Source organism: Hippopotamus amphibius, chromosome 3, assembly GCF_030028045.1.
Source record: "Hippopotamus amphibius kiboko isolate mHipAmp2 chromosome 3, mHipAmp2.hap2, whole genome shotgun sequence".
Lineage (NCBI taxonomy): Eukaryota > Metazoa > Chordata > Mammalia > Artiodactyla > Hippopotamidae > Hippopotamus > Hippopotamus amphibius.
The window spans coordinates 142,733,476-142,755,425 of NC_080188.1; the positions used below are offsets into that span (position 1 = coordinate 142,733,476).

Sequence of the window (21,950 nt, forward strand, 5' to 3'; positions counted from 1 at the left end):
TGAAAGAATTTTATGATCTGCAGCAATGATAGGTAAAATGACCAGTAGTTTACATACCCATGAATGGGGAAAGGACGCCAATTCTAATAAGCTGACCACCATCACCTCCACTCACCTCCTTGCTTTAGTTGCCACCCCCTTTCCCGTAGCCCTTCGTCATGCCTAGCTTTTTCTGCAGTTTCCACCATGCAACAATTAGATTCCAAACCAAAGCTGAAACTGGAAACTTTAAAACCCAGAATGAAAAACAGAAAGCTTCAAAATATAATGATTTGTGCACCTTTAATCTTTGTCACAGGATATTACAAGGATACTTTATGTACAACATGAGAAATATAATTAGCACAGCTATAGGTTATATATGAAAGTTGTTGAGAGAGTAAATCCTAAGAGTTCTTAACATAAGAAATAAAATTTAGGGGGGCTTCCTCAGCAGTCCAGTGGTTATGACTCCACCTTCCAATGCAGGAGGCATAGGTTCCAACCCTGGTCAGGGAACTAAGGCCCCATATGCCGTGGGGGTGCCGTCAAAAACTTAAAAAGGAAAAAAAAGAAAAAACATTGTTCCTTAATTTTGTATCTATATGAGATGATGCATGTTCACTAAACTTATTGTGATAAACATTTCATGATATATGTAAGTCATTGTGCTGTACACATTAAATTTACACAGTGATATATGTCAACTATATCTCCAGAAAACTGGAAGAAAAAAAAAAAAGGTAGTACAAACTCTCATATGCTCTTCATCTGGATTCACCAATTGTTAACATTTATTATATTTGCTTTATTAATCTCATTTTCTATCTATATATTGAACCATTTAAGAGCATACTGAGACATCATTCTTCTTTATCCCTAAAAACTTCAATGTGTATTTCCTAAGAAGTAGGACATTCTAAGACCATAACAAAATTATCCAAATCAGGAAAGTTAATATGATTACAATGTTATGATCTAACATATAGTCCATATTCAAATTTTGCCAATTGCTATGGTAATGTTCTTATTGCTGTTCTTCCTATTCCACAATCCAATCCAGGATCACCGATGCATTTCGTTATCTTGTTGCTTCAGTCTCTTTTAATCTGGTAAAAATTCATAGCCTTTGTCTTTCACGGCATTAATCTTTTTTAAGATGATGGGGTAGTTACCTAGATTTGCCTACCTGAAATACAGGTTATGCATTTTTTGGTAGGAATACCACATTATGTTATGTCCTTTTCAAGACATCTTTTCAGGAGCTACATTATGTCCATTGCACCCATAACTCGTGATGCAAATTTTGATAATTTGGTTATGGTGGTGTCCACCAAATTTCTCTATTGTAAACTTCTTTTATCTTGTAATTGACAGGTAATTTGTGGGGATAATTTTGAGACTATGTAAATATTATATTCCACATAGCACCTTCACTTTCTAGTTTTAGCATCTTTAGATGATTCTTGCCTGTCAACTTTTTATTGAGATATAATTCACGTATTGTAAAATTCACTATTGTAAAGTGTACAATTCATTGGTTTTTAGTATATTCACGAGGTTGTGCACCATCACCATTATCTAATTTCAGAACCTTTTCATCACCCCAGAAAGAAACACTGCACCCGTTAGCAGTCATTCCCCTTTCCTTTGCTCTTTTCATCCCCTGGGAACCACTAATTTACTTTCTGTGTTTATCGATTCGGCTATTTCATACATTTCATATGGACCGATTCATACAAAATGTGGTCCTTTGTGTCTGGCTTCTTTGTCTTCAAAGATCATTCCTATGGTAGCTTCAACCAATTCCTCATTCCTTTTTTGCCTAAATCAATTATTACTACGGTGCTTGAAAAATGATGATACTCTGCATCATTCCATCTACACTTACTAGTTAATATCATTTTTATCTCCCTTTATCAGGAAAGCACTTTTAAGAAAATTGGACGCACTTTAAGAAAATTGCACGTTGAAGTTAATTTTATAACGGGTTCCCTCGCCCTCAAGTAGCTTCCAATCTTAGATGAAAGGGTTTACACAGACTACCTTTCTTCTCTCCTTCCCAACTGAACAAGCAGCAATGTGTCTCTCTTCTCCTGTCACCTCATAGGCTCCTCCCCCTCTTCCAGACGCCCCTCCCCGGTGGCTCAAGAGGAGGAAATGACGCACCGGAAGTGTCCCTTTTCCCCTTGCTGTGGGGGGAAGGACTCAAACCCCCAAGATGGCGGCGGCGTCGGAGGAGCGGATGGCTGAGGAAGGAGGCGGCGGCCACGGCGACGGCGGCTCCCCTTCGGCCATCGGCTCTACCCAGCGACTGCCCCCACCGCCCCCGGCCCAGCCCCCGCAGCCGGGGTCCCAGGCGCCCCCAGTCCCGGCGCTGGCTCCGGACCAGCTGCCTCAAAACAACACGCTGGTGGCGCTGCCCATCGTAGCCATCGAGAACATCCTCAGCTTTATGTCCTACGACGAAATTAGCCAGCTCCGCCTGGTGAGGCCCCCGCGGGACCCCCGCCGCCCTCTCTGCCCGGCCGAGGTCTGGGGAGGGCCCGAGAGGGAAGAGCGTTCCCCGGGGAGGGAGCACCCTGCGAGCTGCAGCCGGCGTCAGGGCACCGAGCGCGCCCCTCCCGCCCCAGAGTCTCTCTCGCGGCCGGTCCGCGGGGCTTGTCCAGAATCCGCCCTCGCTTCGGAGCAGGGGCGACTGCCTGCGGGAACTTGGCCTTGGGGGGCTCCGTGCCCCCCACCCGGAAGCGGGGCGGCGGGCGGGGAGGCAACCGGAGCTGGGCTTCCCACCTCCGCCCGGCCTGAGCGTGGACGCCCGAGGGGTCTCGCCACCTGCCTTTTGTATATCACCTTCCAGCCCCCGGCCGGAGTTGGGGGCCAGCCTCCCAAGTAGGCGAGATGATCCCAGCCAGGTTTGGTTTGTCTGCGAGGATAACGTATTGTTCCCCCAAGTTTCCTTGTTGCAGAAAATAAAGTCGGAGCGGTCAGTCCTCCCAAAAACCTGTAGAGGTTTGGAGGAATTCGAACGTAGCCTCAATCCCAGCGCCCTAGTTGACCAATAGAGTAAGAGCCTTGAGAAGTGACTATTCCGGCTTTGCCTCACCCCTGACATGTCCCACCCAGAGTGAAGCAACTTGCCCCTTGAGAAGGTTTTTTTTCTCTCCTGCAGTTCATTTTCTAACTAGTGATTTACGCCCACCCGCCCGCTTTAGGAGAGGTTTAATACCTTAAAATCACAGTAGTTCAGTCCATGATTTATGGAAATAAATGAATTTGCCTTTGGGATTTTCTTCGTTCCAGAGGGTTCACGGAACGTTTGATGAATATCTTAGTTCATAAAGGTATTTTGCTTTCTTTCAGTGAATTTATTTTTAAGTGGTAAGGAAACTGAAGGAGGTGGACATTTTGAAGTGATCGCAAACCGATTCTGTGTGGAAGCTAAATCTGTGGTCGGATTGTTTTTAAGAGGACAAAGACATTTTTCTGAATGTGCTGTGTATAGCATTTTCTTAATTCAATATGCCATATTTTAGGTTTACACCTCCAAATTAAAATTAATTATAATTGTATCTTTGGAATGAAAGTATTTATTTTTTAAAGAAAGCTTATAAAATATTCATTCAAACTGGTGGACAGTTTTTTTTTTCTTGTCACCACAGCACATCAACCATGCCAGTCTGCAGGGTGGAAAATTCTTCATTTGAAAATGATGTTTTGAAGTGATTGTCCCTTAATTTCCAACACATGTCATCCTAGAATTTCTTGTAGAATCTTAAATGTTCCTTCAAATTTTTGTAAAGAATGATATTAGATCAAAATTCATGGTATACGTACATTCCTGGTATCTGAAAATTGGGCATAACATTTGATTGAATTGAGCCTTTCAGCCAGACAATGCCTTTGTAAAGCTTGGAACGTTCACAGTTCTGTTTTATGTGTTGAGGAAAACTGGGGGGGGGGGGTTCTTCATTTGCTGGTCATTTTACTTTTTAAAAAAATTAAAACATTTTTAAAGGGGGGGAGCCAGCCTATCCTAGGGGACAGAGTTAGAAACACATCCCACAATTTATTAGTAAATGACATCTTTCAAGTGAAATATTCAGCTGCAGTCATAATTTTTAAGCAGTTATCTATTCTGGCGTTTTAAAGATACAAATTTGTAGTTTCAAACAAAGATTTTTTCACCAGTCCCTTACCACCCCTCCACTCCTACCCCCCTAAAAAGATTCTGCTGCCAGTTCTACATTTGAAAGATGTTTTTTTTCCTCTGCTTTAGTAATGGGGAACTATTTCTTATTCCTTTCTTTACTTAAGGTTAATGGATAATTCTTAGATTAAATGGATAATCTTGTGGGGATTTGGAAGTGTCTTTGGTTTCAGATTCATTGGTTTGATGTCATAAGGTACAATTCAAGTAACATGAAAGATTCTTTCTTGCCGCTAGATGTCAGCATTAATTTAATTATGATCATTTAATGAAATTGGCTGTCTAGAGATAGTACCTGGTAGGTGCTTTCCATGCCTTTTCTTATTGAAGTGGCCATTTATACCTAACAGACTGTTTGCCAGAAAATCAATAGCAGTGTGTATGCTGCTATCTGACATATAAATTATGTAGTTTCTTTTATTGTTAAGTATTTTTGGAATTAGGTTGGATATAATTGGAAGAGAGTGACTTTAATTAAGAACAGAGTTGGTTTCCATAAAGCTAAATGTCAACTGTTCTTTGATTGATGAGCTAGTCTGTGTATTTTTCAGATGTTTCTTTTTTTCTTCCTTCCCAATTTACTTGCCTTATTAGGACCTCAGTCATAACTATTAGCGCCTAATAAAGTACATGGTGCACAATCCATGTACTTACTACTCTGTATTTTCTTTAAAAGATTTGCTCTAAGTTGAAATTGCTAAAATAACATTTTTCAGTTATTTGTGCAGTTTAGGTGGCGATAGTCTTTGCTTCCTGTTATGAATAACTGAAATTTGACTCTCCAGTCTAGTTATTTCCGAGGGACTGTCCAAATGCCTTATTAAATTGGATTTTGTTTTGTTTTTTCTGCCATTGACTTGCTCCAAAAATGTACCCGGAACCTGGAAATCCTGGTTAGATAAAAATAGTTCTTTAAATGTTTAACTTTTCCAATATATTTAAAATTAATTGGATGAACACAACTTTTGGAATAGCAAAACATGTACTTTGAGTTGTTTTTCCAGTAAATCACACACAGATTTGTGCTGATGCAGCATTAGGTTGTCAGCTAGGCCCTCTTGACAGGAGAATTTTTGAAACAAGTGGCAAAGGTTAGGAAGTGAGGTCCTACACCTAGTTACGGAGCAGATCAAAGCTAACTTTGAACATACAACTTGGACTCAACGAGTAGAGTGTTCTCACCCTCTGAAAAAATGAGTATGGGAGGCTTTTTAAAAGTTGTCTTAGGGAATTCCCTGGGGGCCCAGTGGTTAGGACTCCTGCTTTCACTACAGGGGGGTTGGGGTTCAGTCCCTGGTTGGGGAACTAAGATCCTGCAAGCTGCGTGGTGCAGGCAAAAAAAAAAAAAGCTGTTTTACAGAGATCCTATCATATTTTTTCCTCTGTGGTGCTAGTGGAGCTCCTATAAATTTAATGGAATCCTGTCAGTGGTTCAGGGCAAATTTGACTAAAACTTAAATTCAGAAGCCATGCTTGTTATCTGGGATGAAATTTCTCAGTTGGTAATAAAGTACAGAAATATATGCCTTTGTCCCAAGATATTTCTCTGGAGCCCTCTAGCTAGTTAAATCTGTTACCCTTTTATAGTTCCTCTCACATCTTTTCTTCAGATGTGTTTGAAAACTTCAGTCGTAGGAAGGGTTGACTGATAGAAAATGTGAAGGAAAACGGGAAACCATTACTTGATTTTTTAAGTAGGCAAGCTGTCTTCCTCGTATCTCTTGCTCTGTACCAGTAGTTCTCAAATTTTTTTGTTTTGGAACACCTTTACACTCTAAAAAGTTATTGAGAACCCTAAGAGCTTACCTTTGAAAATTCTAGAAAACACAATACATAATTCCATTAGCTGTTATCACGTGTCATGTTGCCTCAAGAAAATTCTGCTGTATCTTGTGAGAGAATAAGCATGAAAATGGCAAATGGCATCTTAACATTATGAAAATAGCTTAGCTTCACAAACTCTTGAAGGGATCTTGGGAATCCCAAGGGTCCCTAGACCACACTTTGAGTACCGCTGCTCTGTATTGCTGTGTTCTAGAAAATACACTCTCTGCATTGCTGGGAATCTTTTCCCCTACCACAGCATCATCAGGTTATTGATTTTATTAACAGGTACTTAAGTATAGGTAAGAAATTATAATATTTGGGGGACAATTCACTCCTGCAGATTCTCAAAGTAAAGGTGTTCAGTCAGTAACCCTGTCCACAATATCATCATTGAGATAGAATGTACACACCTTCCTTGAGCACATTTACAAAGCACCAGGATAACAAATGCACAGAAGTAAATACAAGAATGTTGAGGTTAATCAGGAGGGGCTTCCTCATGATTATGAATTTTTATCAGTCAGTAAAGGTGGAAGGACAATCCCAGCAGGAAAAAAAAAAGGCATATCATGTAATTATCCTAATTGTTTTGCTCAGGCCAATGTTAAAATAAATTTATATTTTCTTTCCAAGTGAATATTTAGGGAAATATCCAGGGAATTTTTAATTTGTTGTAATTTTACCAGCAGACAATTGAGAATTAACTCTCTGTCTCTCTCTATATATAGTATTATATCTTAAGCAATACATATCAGGTGGATAGTATTTTTTTATAAAAGATTAAAGTATTCTTATGAAAGAGATGGCAAGTTGTATCAAAATTATTAATAGGTAAGGGAAATTAAGAGGAGTTCACTAAAAAAATAAACAGGCCTGGCTCATTCATTGTTCATTTTTTAAATGATTTTTATCACCCGTCATTAACTTTCTGCCACATTTGCTTTATCTGTTGTATGCTCATTTGCCGTTTGAAAGTGAGGTGAAATATAATGACATTTACCTCTAAATACTTCTCCTATATAATCACAGTATCATCACTTCCAAAGGATTTAATGCTACATTTTATATTCAGATTTCTCAGTTGTCCTCAAAATGTTTTTTATAGGTTAGAGGGGTTGGGGAGGTAGTTAAGGCTCTTAAATCTAATAAAGCATTAGTCTCTTTAATCTAGAACATTTCTCCCACTTTTTCAGTGTTTGCATTCTTTTTGACTTTTTGAAGAATCCAGCCCAGATGGCTTGTGAGATGTTCTGCATGGCAGATTGGTCTAATTGAGAGGATTATAGGAAGATCTTGGCCTAGCTCCATCTCTAAACTTTAGTAGTGTGGTAAGAACCCCCCACCAATGTCCTTAAAATACTAGTGCTAACAGTTTCTATAGCAGTGGAGTATTATTTGAGTCGCTAATCAATTGAGAATAATTAGGATAATCATTTCAATATACATAGTTACTGATCACTAATTTTAAAAAGACACAAATCAGAAGAGCTGGATTCTTTTTTCCTTTTTGCCATATAGCTTGGTTTTTATTGAGGTGCCATCCTAGGCACTTCTCCAATCCTTGAAATGCTCTTATGCAGCCAACACCAAAAAAATGAGGAAACTGAGAATAATCCATATTAGATTAAAGTCCATATTAGGTTGATACATATATATGTATATGTATACATATAAACATAAGTATCTATTTGCTAGAAGACCCCGATTCTTAATTTCACTTTTTGCCCCTGAATGGCTGGATGACCATGGACGAGTCATGTAAGTTCTTAAGGCCTCAGTTTTCTCACTGTAAAAAGAAAAGATAGGTTCTGGTGTCTAAATCCCTTTCAGTTCAGGGGCCTAATAAGCAGCCTAATCTTTGATAATAGCTTTCTAATTACTTGGAGAAAAACATTCTGTTCAATTCATTTGAGAACTGTAGAACACGAAATGAGTACATAAAAAATGTGATTCCATTACAATATTTCCTTGATTCTAATATATATTTTCATATTTTAACTCTTTATCCCCTTATTTTTTTGGCCGCACCACGTAGCATTCAGGATTTTAGTTCCCTGAACAGGGATCAGACCCTTACCCTGTGCAGTGGAAGCACAGTGTCTTAACAACTGGACTGCCAGGGAGGTTCCTATTTTAACATTTTTGAAATGCGAATCCATCTCGATCAAATTGTATGTATATTATTGTGGCAGTACTTGTTTTCTTTCTTCCAGAAGAGCTTGTATTAAATTGATAACATATCTTAAAGTCTCTACAGCATCTTAAACAAAATTGAAGAAGCCCAGCATACTATATTTCAAGGCATCTAAGATATCTGAGAAAGAAATGCTGCCAATTATATTGTAATATTTCATATATTCCACTGTCAGCTGTTAAAAGATGAAAAATGTACATCTTAGAATCAACTAAGATTTAATTTAGAGATTAGGTTTAACAGGAAAATGGTGGATTTCATGGATTTATGGCTTGTGTGTCTTGCATTCTTAAGAAGGGCCATAGTGGCACAACATATCAAAAAAGATTTCTAAATAAACACAAGTGAAGAAAAATTTTTATTACTGATCACTTAAGTTAGAACATGATAAAAAGAATAAACATGGCATTTTAAATCTTGAAGTAATTAACAAAGAAAAAAACAAATTTGTTCTTCGTACTAGAACAGCAAATAACAGAGGGGCGATGCTAAATGTCTTCATTGTAGAGTGACTTGTTCCATTAGTTCCTTTGTTTTTATAGTGTATATTTTCCTAATCTCTAAGTACATTAATCATTTTTGACAGTCATCATCTTTGTATATTAGATTCTAGAATTTTATTTTTCTGCCTGGAGGAAATTGCCACACTGTTAGGATTTTTTGTTGTGTTTTAGTAGCTGGGGAAATGAAATTTCTTCCCTTTAGCCTTGGGACATAATTAAAATATCCCCAAATTTAGAGCTACACTTTAAATAATTTTGTTTTGTAAGTTAACATACATTGTCAGCAGTTAACATTAAACTGCTTATCTTAGGGAAAATTAGTATATTTCTGTTTTTCAGAGGTCACTTTGCTTCCTTCTGAATCCTAAACAAAAGATAGATATATGCTCTATTATGTCTTTGTTTTTATGCTATCCGTCAGTCAGTGCTTATAGAACATTTATGAGAGGAAGAGTACTACATTAAATACTGTTCTTTTCCTACAGTATCGACTAATGCTTCAAATCTTTTTGGGTTTTGTGGTGCTATTGTAGTTTGTCTTTGTGACCTCCTATTCTCTGATTTTTTTTAGTTGAAGTATAGTTGATTTACAATATTTGTTTCAGGTGTATATTTTCTGATCTTTTTTACTAGCTTTTAATTATAATGGTCAGTTGAGGCTCCATTTATAAGCCTTTGTTTTTTTTGTCTTTTTTCATTTGGGATTCATCTGCAGTGGTTTCAGCTATCTTTGTGTGAAATTTCTAGAACCATATCTTTAGTCTTAACATTACATTTGCTTATAGAAACTGACCAGTCAGTTGTCCCAATACCAGATCTCTCCCAAAATGGGTGATCTTTTTCCTTTTAAACTTCTCTTTAGACTGATTTTCCTGCTTAAAACATGGGAGAATTTATTCCTCTCAGCTTTGCCTACATATCTGATCTGTCTTCAGAAGTAGTTTGCTTGCTAATGGTTTATTCCTTCCAGACTTTGTGCCTTTGTTCTGTCAGCGTTAACTTAGCAGTCCTTGTCCTGTCTTCCTTTAAAGCCTAGTTCAAATCTTGTATCATGTGAAGTCTTCCTTGGTTGACCTTATCTGTTATTTATTCATATTCTCATCACCCAGTCAACTGTATACTCTCATACTAGTCAATACTTGTTCCACTGCATTTCTAGATTATTAAGAAATACCTAAATTCTAGTGTTTAGCTAGATTCAGTGCCGCAAAGTGTACTGTAATAAAATAATTTAGGAAGTACCTTGGGAATTATTACAGCAGTAATTGACCTTAATTTTTTACTTTGTAAATAAACATTTTTTTTTCGGTTTTATTGAGATATAATTGATATACAGCACTGTATAAGTTTAAGGTGTACAGAATAATGATTTGACTTTAAAACACTGAGAGATCATTACCACAATGGGTTTAGTTCCATTATTCAACTCAGAAATTATCAAAGAGGTTGTAGAGTCCACCAAAAGAAAAAGTATTTTTCTACAAAGTTGTGTTAGAGGGTGTCTTACATCAAGTAGTTTTAACAACAACAACAACAATGAACCCCCCCGATTTTTATTCCACAGAGACACCATTTTCAAGTCTTTGGGTTGTTTTTCTTCTATTTGATAATATCTGCTTTCTACTATGAAGGATGAGAATTTAGCCTGCTTTATTCCCCCATCACACACACAAAGACATACTCTCTTTTCTTTCCTCCAGTAACATGATAAAAGTTTCTTTTTTCCTCAGATAGAGTTCAGTACCAGCGCTTATGGCAATGAGGTTATGCAGGATTAGGGCACTGGTTCTCAAATGTGGTCCAGGTTTACCAGAGGGGTTCCTAAGACCCTTTCAGGGAGTCTGTACAATCTAAAGTAGTTTCATTATTATACTAATGTATTATTTGCATTTTTCACTCTCATTCTTCCACAAGGATACAGTGGAGTTTTCCAGTTGTTCTGTGACATGTGATGATGTCATCATACTGATAGCTAATGAAATGCACACTTATGAATTGTGTTTTCTAGAATTTTCTTAGGTAAGAATACCTGAGTAGAGTAATACAGAAGAAGCAGATATGAAAATTCACTTGTTTCTATTAAGCCACAGACCAAAGGGATTTGTAAAAATGTAACTCATTAAATTTTTTTAAATTAATTAATTAATTAAATTTATTTCTTGGCTGCATTGGGTCCTCGTTGCTGCACATGGGCTTTCTCTAGTTGCTGCGAGCCGGGGCTTCTCTTCATTGTGGTGCGCAGGCTTCTCATTGTAGTGGCTTCTCTTGTTGTGGAGCACAGGCCCTAGGTGCGTGGGCTTCAGTAGTTGCGGCACATGGGCTCAATAGTTGTGGCGCACAGGCTTAGTTGCTCCGTGGCATGTGGAATCTTCCCAGGGCAGGGCTCGAACCCACGTCCCCTGCATTGGCAGGCAGACTCTTTACCACTGCACCGTTTAGGAAGTCCTAAATATTTTGTTTTAGAAACAGTTACTTATGTTAATAACATATTGGGTTTCTTATTATTTTTTCAGTAGACACTAAACAAATGTTTATAACTTATTTAGTTAGAAATAGATTCCACTGTATTTTAAAATATAATTTATTAGAATTACTCTTAGTATCAGTACTTAAACTGTATTATGTTTTCATTTACTTTGAAATTGAAAGGAACTGTTTACCTTCATACCTTTCATTTGGCATACTGTGATTTAGGGAATAGCTAGTATTTAATATTAGAGTATCAAAACCTTTATTAGCTCAACCCAGTTTATCAGAATTTTTGTTCCTATAATCTCAGGAGAAAGCAAACTTGCATCAAGAGTTTCATCATAGGGACTTCCTAGGTGGCATGGTGGTTAAGAGTCTGCCTGCAAATGCAGGGGACATGGGTTCGATCCCTGCCCCGGGAGGATACCACATGCTGTGGAGTGGCTAAGCCCATGCACCACAGTGAAGAGTGGCCTCCATTCTCAGCAACTAGAGAAAGCCCCTGTGTAGCAATGAAGACCCAACATAGCCAATATAATAAATATATAAATAAATTTTAAAAAAAAGAGTTTCATCATTATTTCATTTCAACAAGTATTTGTCAAGCATTTGGTTTTGGGTGCTATGAGAGATAGAAAGAAGCATAAGGTAGCCTTTGCCTAATTGACTTAGCCTTGATGTAGATTTATCTCAGTAATATCTCAGTGTTGCACTTTCAACATCCACACCAATACAGTGAGAATTGATGTCCAGGTTGATGATTTTGAGTTACTGCAAAATACTCAGGGCACGAAGAACACTGTTATTTTGTATAGTAGGTTTCATTAAGATAAGAAAGATACTGGGGGACTTCGCTGGTGGCGCAGTGGTTAAGAATCTGCCTGCCAATACAGGGGACACGGGTTCAATCCCTGGTCCAGGAAGATCCCACGTGCCACGGAGCAACTAAGCCCATGCACCACAACTACTGAGCCTGTGCTCTAGAGCCCATGAGCCACAACAGTTGAGCCCACGTGCCTAGAGCCCATGCTGCTCAACAAGACAGGCTACCACAGTGAGTAGCCCCCACTCTCTGCAACTAGAGAAAGCCTACGTGCAGCAACGAAGACCCAACACAGCCAATAAATAAATAATAAATTTATTAAAAAGGATAAGAAAGATACCGGGATATCTCAGAAATATAAGACCTAAGTATATGAAGCAAAGCTTTCAAATTAGTAAACAAAATTTAGCATAATTTTTATATAGCCCTTTATAGTTTACCAAGTGATTTAGTGTGTGTTATTTCATTGAATCCTAATGATATCACTGTCTATTAGATACTATCCATATTTTACAGATGTCTCATTCACGCTTTCAAATAGAAGCTGACTTGCTTAAAGATATATAATGGTCGGACTCAAAATTTAGCTGTTCTGATTTCAGATCATGTGCTTTTATTGTATAAAGACACCATGTTTGTAAAGAATTCAAAGTAGTTAAGTTTCTGCTATACATGTTAAAATATTTTGGAGGATATGACAGTATCTAGTATAGACTTTTGCCATCATAAACTGTCATACTTAACCCATATCACTAGAAGAAATAATGAAAAACTCTCATTCTGGTTATAGATCATAAAAACTGTGAGGAGTTAGACTCAACTTTGAATATGTATTTTTGGCCAAAGGAGAATTTTCTTGTTTCAAACCATTAAAAACCTTCAAATATGTTGTTTCAATGGTCATCAGGACTATGTCTCTGACCATAATAGCAGGGACACATTCAGAACATTCAACAAATACCTAAAGTAAAGGAATAAAGTGGGACTCCACGCTTCTGCTGCAGAGGGCATGGGTGGGGGAACTAAGATCCCGCAAGCCGTGTCACGCAGCCAAAAAAATTAATGTGTGTGTGTCTTTTTTTTTAAGGAATAAAGTATTCCTTGCCTACACGTAATACTGATTTTTAAATGCAATATTGCAAGTTACAATGAAGGATTCACCCACATATACTGATTCAGAGATTCAGATAGCAAACTGGGGAATGATACTAGCACAGAGAATTTTAAACTATCAGTTATGAGTCTAAGTTAATTGTTATCATGTTGGTTTTTGCTTTTTAAAATTCTTCTTTCTCATTCTCGCTTCCCATAGGTTTGTAAAAGAATGGACTTGGTCTGCCAGAGAATGTTGAATCAGGGATTTCTAAAAGTGGAGAGGTACCATAATCTATGTCAGAAACAAGTTAAAGCACAACTCCCAAGGTATGTTATGGTTAGCATTGGCAATAATTTACAGTCAGTGATTTTGTTTCATTTCTTGAATTTTTTTCCTACTCTCAGTAAGGGTTTACATGTTAAATGGTTTCCAGGTTTTTGTAGCAAAAGGTACACAGATCACAATAAATGATTTTACTGTGGTTTGTTCACTCTCACCATATTTGTTCAACATTTTAGTTCAAGCGAGGGCATTTAGGCAAGAAAATGAAATAAAATCCACCCCCAGATTGAAAAGGAAGAAGTAGGGACATCCCTGGTGGTCCGGTGGTTAAGAATCCACTTTCCAATGAAGGGGATGCAGGTTTGATCCCTGTTCAAGGAACTGGGATCCTACATGCTGCGGGGCAGCTAAGCCTGAGAGCCACAACTACTGAGCCCACGCTGCAACTACTGGGCCCAAGTGCTCTGGGGCCTGCATGCCACAACTAGAGAGAGAGAAGTCCTCGTGCCTCAACAAAGAGCCCATGCTCCATAGCGAAAGATCCTGTGTGCCTCAACTGAGACCTAACGCAGTCAAATTAAATAAATAAATAAATAAATAAATATTTTTTAAAGAAAGAAGAAGGAAGATGTAAAACTCTCTATTCACAGAAGACATGATCTTGTATATACATGATGTTGTATATAAAATACATTATTAGAGCTAAAAATGAGTTAAGCAGGGATACTGGATACAAGATTAGTATATAAAAATCAATTTTATAATCCTATGCACTAGGGCTTCCTAGGTGGGGCAGTGGCTAAGAATCTGCCTGCCAATGCAGGGGACACGGGTTCAATCCCTGCTTCAGGAAGATCCCACATGCCGCAGAGCGACTAAGCCCATGTGCCACAATTGTTGAGCCTGCACTTTAGAGCCCTGTGAGCCGCAACTGTTGAGCCCATGTGCTGCAACTACTGAAGCCCACGTGCCTAAAGCCTGAGCTCTGCAACAAGAGAAGCCATGGCAATGAGGAGCCCAAGCACCACAACGAAGAGTAGCCCCCACTCACCACAACTAAAGAAAGCCTGCACACAGCAAAAAAAAAAAGAAAGAAAAAGAAAAAGACCCAACTCAGCCAATAAAATTAAAAGAAAAAAATCCTATGCAATAGCAATTAACTATCCAAAAATGAAGTTGACAGTTCCAGCTACAATAGCATTGAAAAGAATAAAATACTTAGTAATAAATATAACAAAAGAAGTACAAAACTTGTACATTAAAAACCATAAAACATTGTTAAAAGAAATTAAAGACTTAAATGGAAAGGCATTCTATGTACATAGATTAGAAGACTTCATGTTAAGATGGCAATACTCCCCAAATTGAGATATGTATGTTCAGTGCAACCCCTATGAAAATCCTAGCAATCTTTTTGCAGAAATTGACATGCTGATCCTATAATTACTGTGGAAATGCAGAAGACTCAGAATAATCAAAACAATCTTGAAAAGCAACAAAATTGGAAGACTGCCATTTCCCAATTTTAAAACTTACCACAAAGTTACAATAACCAAAAAAGTGTGGTGCTGGCATAAGGATAGACCTATAAAGCAATGGAATAGAATTGAGAGTCCAGAAAGTGAACCCTTACATTTTTAGTCAATTGATTTTCAACAAGATTTCCAAGAAAATTCAACAATGAAGGATTAATGTTTTCAACAAATAATGCTGGGACAAAAGAATGAAGTTGGAAACTTTTCTCAAATCATATACAAAAATTAACTCGGGGCTTCCTAGGTGGCACAGTGGTTAAGAATCTGCCTGCCAATGCAAGGGACACGGGTTTGATCCCTGCTCCAGGAAGATCCCACATGCCACGGAGCAACTAAGCCCGTGTGCCAAAAAAAAAAAAAAAAAAAAAAAAAATTAACTGAAAATGAATCATAGGCTTAAGTGTAAATGTCAGTGCTATACTATAAAACCTTGAGAAGAAAATATAAACCTTCGTGTACTTGGATTAGACAGTGGTTTTTTAGATGCAACACCAAAAGCACAAGTAACAGAAGAAAAAAGTAGATAAACCAGAATTCATCAAAGTTTAAAATTTCTGTGCCTCAAAGGACACCATCCAGAAAATGAAAAGATAGCCTGCAGAATGGGAGACAAACCAGAATTCGTCAAAGTTTAAAATTTCTGTGCCTCAAAGGACACCATTCAAAAAATGAAAAGATAGCCTGCAGAATGGAAGACATTTGCAGCTCATATATCTGTTAAGGGACTTATATCCAGATTGTGTTAGGAACTCTTACAAGTCAACAGTAAAAAGATAAATACCCCAATTTGAAAGTGGGTTAAAGATTTGGTAGAAATTTCTCCAAAGAAGATACACTAAAAGCCAAAAAGCGCGTCAGCGATACTCAACATCATTAGTCATCAGGGCATTGCAAATCAAAATACTATGGGAGGGCTTCCCTGGTAGCACAGTGGTTAAGAATCTACCTGTGGTGCTCGCTTTGGCAGCACGTATACTAAAATTGGAATGATACAGAGAAGATTAACATGGTCTCTATGCAAGGATGACATGCAAATTCACGAAGGGTTCCATATTTTTAGAAATTAAGGAAACAGTCCTATTCACCATTGCAACAAAAAGAATAATAATACCTAGGAATAAACCTAACTAAGGAGGTAAAAGACCTGTACTCAGAAAACTGTAAGACACTAATGAAATCAAAGATGGCACAAACAGATGGAGAGATATACGGAAAGATATACCATGTTCTTGAATTGGAAGAATCAACATTGTGAAAATGATTATTCTACCCAAAGCAATCTACAGATTCAACGCAATCCCTACCAAATTACCAATGGCATTTTTTACAAAACTAGAACCAAAAAATCCTAAAATTTGCATGGAGACACAAAAGACCCCGAATAGCCAAAGCAATCTTGAGGGGAAAAAACTGAGCCAGAGGAATCAAACTCCATGACTTCAGACTATACTACAAAGCTACAGTAATGAAGACAATATGGTACTGGCACAAAAACAGAAATATAGATCAATGGAATAGGATAGAAAGCCCAGAGATAAACTGTGGTCAACTAATCTGTGACAAAGGAGGCAAGGATATACAGTGGAGGAAAGGCAGCTTCTTCAATAGGTGGTGCTGGCAAAACTGGACAGCTACATGTAAAAGAATGAAATGAGAACACTCCCTAACGTCATACACAAAAATAAACTCAAAATGGATTAAAGACCAAAATGTAAGGGCAGACACTATAAAACTCCTAGGGGAAAATAGGAAGAACACTCTTTGACATAAATCACAGCAAGATCTTTTTTGACCCAATTCCTAGAGTAAACAAAAATAAGTAGGACCTAATGAAACTTAAAAGCTTCTGCACCGCAAAGGAAACTGTAAGCAAGATGGAAAGACAGCCCTCATAATGGGAGAAAATATTTACAAAGGAATCAACAGACAAAAGATTAGTCTCCAAAATATATAAACAGTTGATCCAGCTCAGTATCAAAAAAACAAACAACCCAATCAAAAAATGGGCAGAAGACCTAAATAGGCATTTCTCCAAAGAAGACATACAGATGGCCAAGAGGTGCATGAAAAGCTGCTCAACATCACTAATTATTAGAGAGATGCAAATCAAAACTACAAGGTATCACCTCACATGGGTTAGAATGGGAATCATCAGAAAATCTAGAAACAGTAAATGATGGAGAGGGAGTGGAGAAAAGGGAACGCTCTTGCACTGTTGGTGGGAATGTAAATTGATACAGCCACTATGGAGATTCCTTGAACAACTAAAAATAGAATTACCATATAACCTAGCAATCCCACTACTGGGCATATACCCAGAGAAAACCATAATTCAAAAAGACACATGCACCCCAATGTTCACTGCAGCACTGTTTACAATAGCCAGCATGTGGAAGCAACCTAAATGTCCATCAACAGTTGAATGGATAAAGAAGATGTACATATATACAGTGGAATATTACTCAGCCATAAAAAGGAACAAAATTGGAACATTTGTAGATGTGGATGGACCTAGTAGTGACTGTCATATAGAGTGAAGTGAGTCAGAAAGAAAAAAACAAATATCGTATATTAACACATATATGTGGAATATAGAAAAACGGTACAAATCAAGTGGTTTGCAAGTCAGAAATAGGGACACAGATGTAGAGAACAAACATGGATACCAAGCGTTTGGGGGGTGGGGGATGGGGGTTTGGGATGAATCAGAGCATTGGGATTGCCATATATACATTACTAATAAGAAAAAAAATATCAAATTGTACACTTTAAATATATGCTGTTTATTGTATGTCAGTTGTATCTCAATAAAAGTTCTTTAAAAAAGAAAAAAGAGAGAATCCACCTGTGAATGCAGGGGACGTGGGTTCAGTCCCTGCCCCAGGAAGATCCTACATGCCACAGAGCAGCTAAGCCCGTGTGCCACAACTACTGAGGCTGTGCTCTAGAGCCCGCAAGCCACAACTAATGAGCCCATGCTCCACAACTACTGAAGCCTGCATGCCTAGAGCCTGTGCTCTGCAACAACAGTAGCCATGGCAGTGAGAAGCCCATGCACCACAACAGAGTAGCCCCCACTTTCTGCAACTACACAGAGCTGTGTGCAGCAACGAAGGTCCAACGCAGCCAATAAATATAAATAAATAAATAAATTTATTAAAAAATACTATGGGATACCAGTGTACACCCACTAGGATGGATGGCTATAGAAAGACAGATGTTGGGAAAGAGGTGCACAAATTGGAACTTCCCATGTTACTGGTGGGATTATACAGTGGTGCAGCCACTTTACAAAACAGTTTCTCAAAAAGTTAAATACAGAGTTACCAAGTGACCCAGTGGTTTCACTCCTAGGTATATACTCAGGAAAAATGAAAATATGTCTATACAAAAACTTTTAAACAGGTATTCATAGCAGCATTATTCATCATAGCCAAAAAGTGGAAACAACCCAAAAGTCCATCCATGAATGGATAATCAAAGTGATGGTATGTCCATATAATAGAATATTATTCAGTAAACAGGAATGAAGAACTACTGAGACATTCTACAACATGGGTGAACTTGAAAACTATGACAAGTGAAAGAAAATAGACAGAAAACACCACGTACTGTTATGATTCCAATTATCTGAAGTGTCCAGGATAGGCAAATCCATAGAAACAGAATGTCAGTTAGTTGTTGCCAGGGGCTGGGTAATGGGAGTGATTGATAATGGCTACAGGTTTTCTTTTCATGATAATGAAAAATGTTCTGAAATTGGATGGTGGTAATGGATACACAACTGTGAATATACTAAAAACCACCAAAGTGTACCCTTTAAGGGTGAATTTTATTAAATGTGAATTATGTCTCAAAACTTTTTAAAAGTTTAAATGAGCTGATTTTGTAGGCTAAAGTATGTGGTCTCTTGTCTTTATGTCCATGTGTAATTTTTTAATTTATCTAATTTCTCTGATTCTAATAGACATTAGGCTTTAAATAGCCAAAGAACAAAACAAAAAAAACTAATTTTTTTTCAAATATTTTATCAACAAGTATTGGATTGATCCTTGGCAAGGATTTCTAAACATAGTTATTCATTCATCATTACAGTTAAACATATTATGACCCAATTGTAGCTTTCTAAATTAACATATAGAGTGGGATGAATTGGGAGATTGGGATTGCCATATATACATTACTAGTAAGAAAAAAAATCAAATTGTTTACTTTAAATAGATGTAGTTTATTGTATGTCAGTTATACCTCAATAAAAGATCTTAAAAAAATAAATTAACATGTAAATGTTAGACTTACTTTAAGACGTTTTGTTTGGTTAACATTTTAGTCCACGGTACTTCTTTTAATAGCTCTTTTTTTTGTTTTGTTTTGTTTTTTGGTAGGAGAGAGTCAGAAAGGAGAAACCATTCATTAGCTCGTCATGCAGACATCCTCGCTGCTGTTGAAACAAGGCTATCACTATTAAATATGACTTTCATGAAGTATGTGGACTCCAATCTCTGTTGCTTCATCCCAGGAAAGGTAAAATAGAATCACTTATGTAGAACAACTGGATTGCACTGTGTAGACTTTAAATTATTATAGTTACATAGTGATTTTTTAAATAACAGAATTGTTCCTACTTGTTTGAATGGGTTTCTGTGAATGGATTTGTTTAGCTTCTGTGCAATAATTTATATAAATATGTATCATTTATGTGATCTTTATATTTAAAATTATGATTATGAAATATACTGTAGAAGCCCTGCTTTTTTTTTAGGCTCTTTATTGGAATATAATTGCTTTATACTCTTGTACCAGTTTTTGAGGTACACCAAAGTGAATCAGCTGTATTTATACATATATCCCCATATCCCCTCCCTCCTGTGACTCCCTCTCACCCTCCCTGTCCTGGCCCTCTAAAGTGTCACCCATCATCGAGTTGATCTCCCTTTGTTATACAGCAACTTCCCACTAGCTATCTGTTTTACATTTGGTAGTGTATCTATGTCTATGCTAACTCTCTGACTTCGTCCCAGCTTCCCCTTTGCCACCCCCGCCAACCCCATGTCCTCAAGTCCATTCTCTACATCTGCATCTTTATTCTTGCCATGTCACTGGATTCATCAGTACCCCTACTATTTTTTAGAAAAGATTTTTAAGGGTTCATACTCAGGAAAAATTTTTGAGCTTTTACTTTTTGTTAAGATACTAGAGATACAACAATGAACAAGATAGATATTGTCCATGCTTTCAAGTTTGTTATAATTTTGGGGAGGTGTGGAATAGGAGAGACAAAAGTTTTGGTTTTGTTTGAGCAATGTTTTATGAAGACAACTTACAAACTTCCGGATTTGACAAGAATAGATAATTACTATATAGCAGTATACTCAGAGCTAAGTAATAGTGCTGTTTAACACAGAAATAAGTATATTGTGGTGTACTTATTGTTACTAAGTTAATAAAGACCCCAGCATTCAACATGCTACTCATACCTTCACTAGTATCTTGCTTCTTGAATTGAGTGTAAATTCAGAATGAAATAATGCGCTGTATCTTTTTATGTGGAAGAGATGGAGATAGAATTAAAGGTCATTTTGCTATCTAGTTGATACTGGCAAAAGGTTTCCTTAACATGGTTGGAGCTAATTAGTTAATACCTAGTAAAATTTGAATGTTGTCTTTTTGTTATTTCCTTAGGTAATTAGTGTTGGCAATATTTTATGTGTACTTTCTCCATTTTCAATTTTCTATGATGTTTGTTGGGAGCCAGAGGAGTCCTGTTTCTTATTTAAAGTATTCTTTGATATAGCTTACTCTCCTCATATTAGCTACTGATGCTTTTGTAGGGTGCTATAAAAGCGTGACCAGTTAGAAACTTACAGGTTCTGATTCCTGTGCCAGATTTTATCCAGGTCTAATTCATAGGCCTTAACTCTTAAGTGTTCCTGGGATGTTCACTGAACTAGAATAGGTCGTGTCCTATAGCCTTATGATTTTTATTGCATATCTCATAATTAAGATTGTGAATATTTAAGACACATCTCCAAGTTTCATAACCTCAGAGACAATTCAGGCAGTTGTTAGCGAGAGTTGAGTAGTTTGCAGCAAAGTCCATATGGCCTGCAAGGACAAAGATATTTTAGTACCTGACCTTTGCAGAAGTTGCCCATCTTTTGTTCTAGTTGATCAGGATCATGTGGTTGGAATGATGATATTTGCTGTCTAAACAAATGAGGTTAAATCCAGTTGAGTCCTGCTATTTTTTGGAAACCACTTGTTTTCTCTTTTAATTCTAGTACCAACTGAGGTGGTAGCAATGGAGAATAACTTCAGTTTTCAAGCTTATGTGTATCCCCTTGGGCATTTGCTCTGGACAGCTCCTTAACTGAGACCCTTACCTTGCTTGCAGTGGAAAAGTCTTCCATTTTTCCTTAATAATACCCATTTCTTCACAAGATCTTACCCTAATTTATTTTTCTCCTACAAATCTGAACTTGACTTGAAAAAAAATCCCCCCAAACAAATAATTTTTGTTTTATAATCGCCTTGGCTGATTCTGTTTCTTACAAGTACCATCTTTATAGCTAATATTTTGCCTAAAACAACACTGTATACTCACATTATTACTTTTTATTTTTATGTAGCTGATACTTTTTAGCTCACTTGATTAAATCTAAACTGCTAACAACACAGTTTGCAGTATTTGGGTTGTTTTATGATTGTTCCTTTTGAACTTCTCATCCTTAGATTTTCACATTCTACCTTCAGAACATAAGGATGTGGCATTAAATTTCACATCCTTAGGTGAAGACATTCTATAAAATGATTTTCTTCTAATTTAACATATAATCTTGATTTGGTATGTGATTTCTGTTGTAGTTTATTCTTGGTTCCCCAAGATCTTTCTCCTGGGTCATACTTAAAAGTTCAGGTGCTCTTATACTTTGTAAGAGAACTCATTTTTGTGGTTTTGTATAGAATATATCCATTTTGATGAAATTCAAATCGTTAGTAGGGATTTCATTTCACTTTAAAAAATTAATTTATTTA

The 21,950-nt window shown here is 37.2% G+C and overlaps 1 protein-coding gene and 1 non-coding gene across 3 annotated transcripts in view; both read left to right on the forward strand.

Annotated features, from left to right (window-relative positions):
* Positions 1 to 2,161: 2,161 nt before the first annotated feature.
* Positions 2,162 to 21,950, forward strand: part of FBXO28 (F-box protein 28) — a 30,560-nt gene continuing 10,771 nt past the window's right edge. Inside the window, exons 1-3 of one of the 2 annotated variants that reach the window (XM_057726832.1) lie at positions 2,162 to 2,467; positions 13,315 to 13,424; positions 19,301 to 19,439. In XM_057726832.1, the coding sequence (XP_057582815.1) occupies positions 2,201 to 2,467; positions 13,315 to 13,424; positions 19,301 to 19,439 (516 nt within the window). In that variant the 5' untranslated portion in view covers positions 2,162 to 2,200. The remainder of the gene's footprint in view (positions 2,468 to 13,314; positions 13,425 to 19,300; positions 19,440 to 21,950) is intronic. The other variant, XM_057726831.1, reaches the window with a different exon arrangement.
* LOC130850556 (U6 spliceosomal RNA) lies at positions 15,867 to 15,973 on the forward strand. Its single transcript, XR_009052928.1, has one exon. It is a non-coding gene; the product is annotated as a U6 spliceosomal RNA (small nuclear RNA).